The 2,944-nt window shown below is 43.6% G+C and overlaps 1 protein-coding gene across 1 annotated transcript in view; it reads left to right on the top strand.

The window, feature by feature from the left end:
• LOC119589000 (spermine oxidase-like) overlaps positions 1 to 2,944 on the top strand; it is a 29,633-nt gene that overhangs the window by 20,073 nt on the left and 6,616 nt on the right. The window contains exons 6-11 of the mRNA XM_037937596.1: positions 1,182 to 1,254; positions 1,397 to 1,531; positions 1,645 to 1,875; positions 2,059 to 2,172; positions 2,531 to 2,718; positions 2,797 to 2,923. Coding sequence (XP_037793524.1) covers positions 1,182 to 1,254; positions 1,397 to 1,531; positions 1,645 to 1,875; positions 2,059 to 2,172; positions 2,531 to 2,718; positions 2,797 to 2,923 — 868 coding nt within the window. The remainder of the gene's footprint in view (positions 1 to 1,181; positions 1,255 to 1,396; positions 1,532 to 1,644; positions 1,876 to 2,058; positions 2,173 to 2,530; positions 2,719 to 2,796; positions 2,924 to 2,944) is intronic.

Here is a 2,944-nt window from a genome sequence, read left to right as displayed (position 1 = left end):
GATGCCAGAGTTGTGGGAGACCATGAGGAGGGAAACCAACAGGTATATGTAGCAGAGGCTACCCACTCCATCTCAAGGGTGTGCAAGCGACTCCTATTGTGCCGCTACTGGTCCAAGAACCACTTGATTTCCTCGCCCATATTCCCCGGGACCATGCTGTGAGACTAGTTTTACATCATACCTTCACCTCTCGGACAACGAGGAGCCCCGGGCTGGCTACACCAATATCCATATGGAACAAGACCACGGCAACATACCTGCCAGCATGAAGGCCTCCTGAAACACACTAAATTCTTGGAGAAGGTTTACAATGTCTACCTGGATTACTGGTATACGTCACAATTTTGCTGCTGAAAAGGCCAGAGCCCCTGATACTATGCATGAGAACATTGTCAGTGCAGGGAGGAGACACAAGGGGGAGGACACGAAACCACGAGCCCTTTGCTCCTAGCAAGCCATACGTTTCCGGGCTGAATATGAAGCAGATGGAAGGGCCTGTAAAACAGGGGAACAGGGAGGGCAAACGTGATGTCCTTGCTCAAGCCAAGATACCTACAACAGAGTGGGGTAGAGGGAAGGAGGGAATTGTTAGCAAAACAGCACTGCTCATGCTCATACTCACCTCTGCCTGCTGACTTGGGAGAGGGGAAAACCACTCATCACGGCCGTGAAAAAGAATGACATAAGGACGGAGAAGAAGAGAAAACAAACTCCTGTCTTCTGTACCCAACTCAAAATCACCTCCAAAATGATAAAGAAATAAATGACAAAAATGTGAAAGTATACAAGGAAGAAGAAATCACACTAAAGATAGGGAAACAGCAGAGATAGAAGACATAAATTTCACTTTTCACGATGAAACAAACACTAGCCACTCCAGGCGATGCAAGAAGTGCAGCTGCTGGAGGCAGAATTACCAGTTAGTGTCACTACACTGCATCATCGCACCGTTTGGGTTCTTTCAGGTCTTATCATGTTATCATGGAATACTATGGGATGTAGTTTCTAGAAGGCCCAGAAAAAGCTAAGAAAAAATATATAAGCAAGAGATATATTCGTAAGAAATAGATTATATGGATAGGTAATAGGTATACCAAGTAAAATAACATCTACATAACAGAGGTCTAACTAAGCCCTTTTATCTCATGATTGTTTGTCGACAATGCATATTCATATTTTAGGTTTGACAAGCAATATACAAGATTTGAAGGAAAGGAACAGGAAAGGGAAGCTTGGAGACATTATCTGGAGATGGTGAGTTAAGGAGTGTCAGCAGCTTACTGCATGTTTTTGTCATGTAATTTGTTATGCACAGGGGGTTCTATAAAAAGGTCCCAATCGATTAACTTGTGTATCTACCATGCTATATAACTTCATTATTTTTTTTTTCACAAAGTGGGTCAACAAGGACACAGGTCTCTCTGACTGGAATGATCAGTCAGCCAAGGATGCAGACTACTTCACTGACTGGGGCAATGATGAGTGGAATCAGTGGGCTGATGGTTATGAGACCCTCGTCAACTACCTCATGGTGATCTGATATCCTGTTTATTTTTATTGTTTCGGTAGTATTCACTGAAATGTTTGGGCTATTTACACTAACTTATAAAGAAGCAAGGACGAATTTGCGGGTCTCATTTACAGAAAGACATCCCGGAGAGTAAGGTGAAACTATCGTCACCCGTGTGCAGGGTATTCTGGGGCAATAAAGTTGAAGGAGCCAGCCTTGGAAATCGCGTTCTTGTGGTAACAGCGGATGGAGTTTCGTATCTGGCAAACCATGTCATCACCACAATCTCTGTCGGGGTCCTCAAAAAGCACCATTCTGAGATATTCACTCCAGCGTTGAAAAAATCCTACCGAAAAGCACTGGCTGTAAGACACTTTATAAATCTCAGTTTTATCCATTTGTTTTTTTGCTCACATATTTTATATACAACTGACAAACAAGCAACTGATTCAGTGAATTATCTATAATAGATATTTAGACATTCTCTCAAAAGCGAAAATATCCACAACACACAAACCAGAAGGAAAATTATATTCTTTATTGACAAGGTGACGGAACTAGGAATTGCTGACAAGGTGCAGCTTGGGTGGGATTCCTCGTGGTGGGGACCGAATCCTCTCACTCTTCAGATCATCTACACTGAAGACTTACCTGCTGAAATGGTTAGTTACCTGTATCGACCTTGCTTTTTGTCAACTCATTCTTCTTGCAACATTAGTTTCACTTAATATTCCAAGTATATGACAAATCTAATAATGATAATTATCAGTTCTGTTTCAATATATTTAGGATAAGTAATGATCTTGTGGTAAAGGAATTAATGCAAGCAATGAAGGTGATGGAAAGGTTATGCCTAACTTCCAGTAATGCATAAACGTGTATGATTTTGGTTGCAAAATAGTGTCTACAGGCACTTTAATTGTAAAATAAGGCGACTGTAAAACGTGTAAATCATGTGATCGTTCATTTTCATTTCTGTCTCTTTCCCCCACTGGAAATGGTTTCTTTTCTCCTTCACAGTCATGGCTGGAGGGAGTGATGGAGTTCCTGACGATCCACCAGCAGCCCACTATGTGTCAAGCCTTTGTAGCCGGAGAGTATGCGCTGGCCATGGAGGCTCTTCCGGAGGAGACGGTGAAGCAGCACGCAGTGTGGCTCCTGGCCAACGCCACAGGGCAGGAAGTGCCAGAGCCCACCTTCTTCAGGAGGTCAGTGCGCTTCCTGGGACACTGTATCAACTATACTTCCTTACTGCTTCTTCTGCTTACGCCGCCCTTCCTTGACAGGACTCAGTGGGGGCTGGACGAGTTCATGGAGGGATCCTATAACTCATACGTGACCGTGAAGGGCGCCAGGAAAATTATGAAGAAACGTACACCACTGTCCAAACCAGCAGTCAGGAAGCGCAAGCCGGTGAGGTTTTGGAAGACGTCA

The sequence above is a fragment of the Penaeus monodon genome, chromosome 24, assembly GCF_015228065.2.
Source record: "Penaeus monodon isolate SGIC_2016 chromosome 24, NSTDA_Pmon_1, whole genome shotgun sequence".
Taxonomy (NCBI): Eukaryota; Metazoa; Arthropoda; class Malacostraca; order Decapoda; family Penaeidae; genus Penaeus; species Penaeus monodon.
Note: the sequence above shows the minus strand (reverse complement) of the source record. Positions and strands in the feature narration are given on the sequence as shown.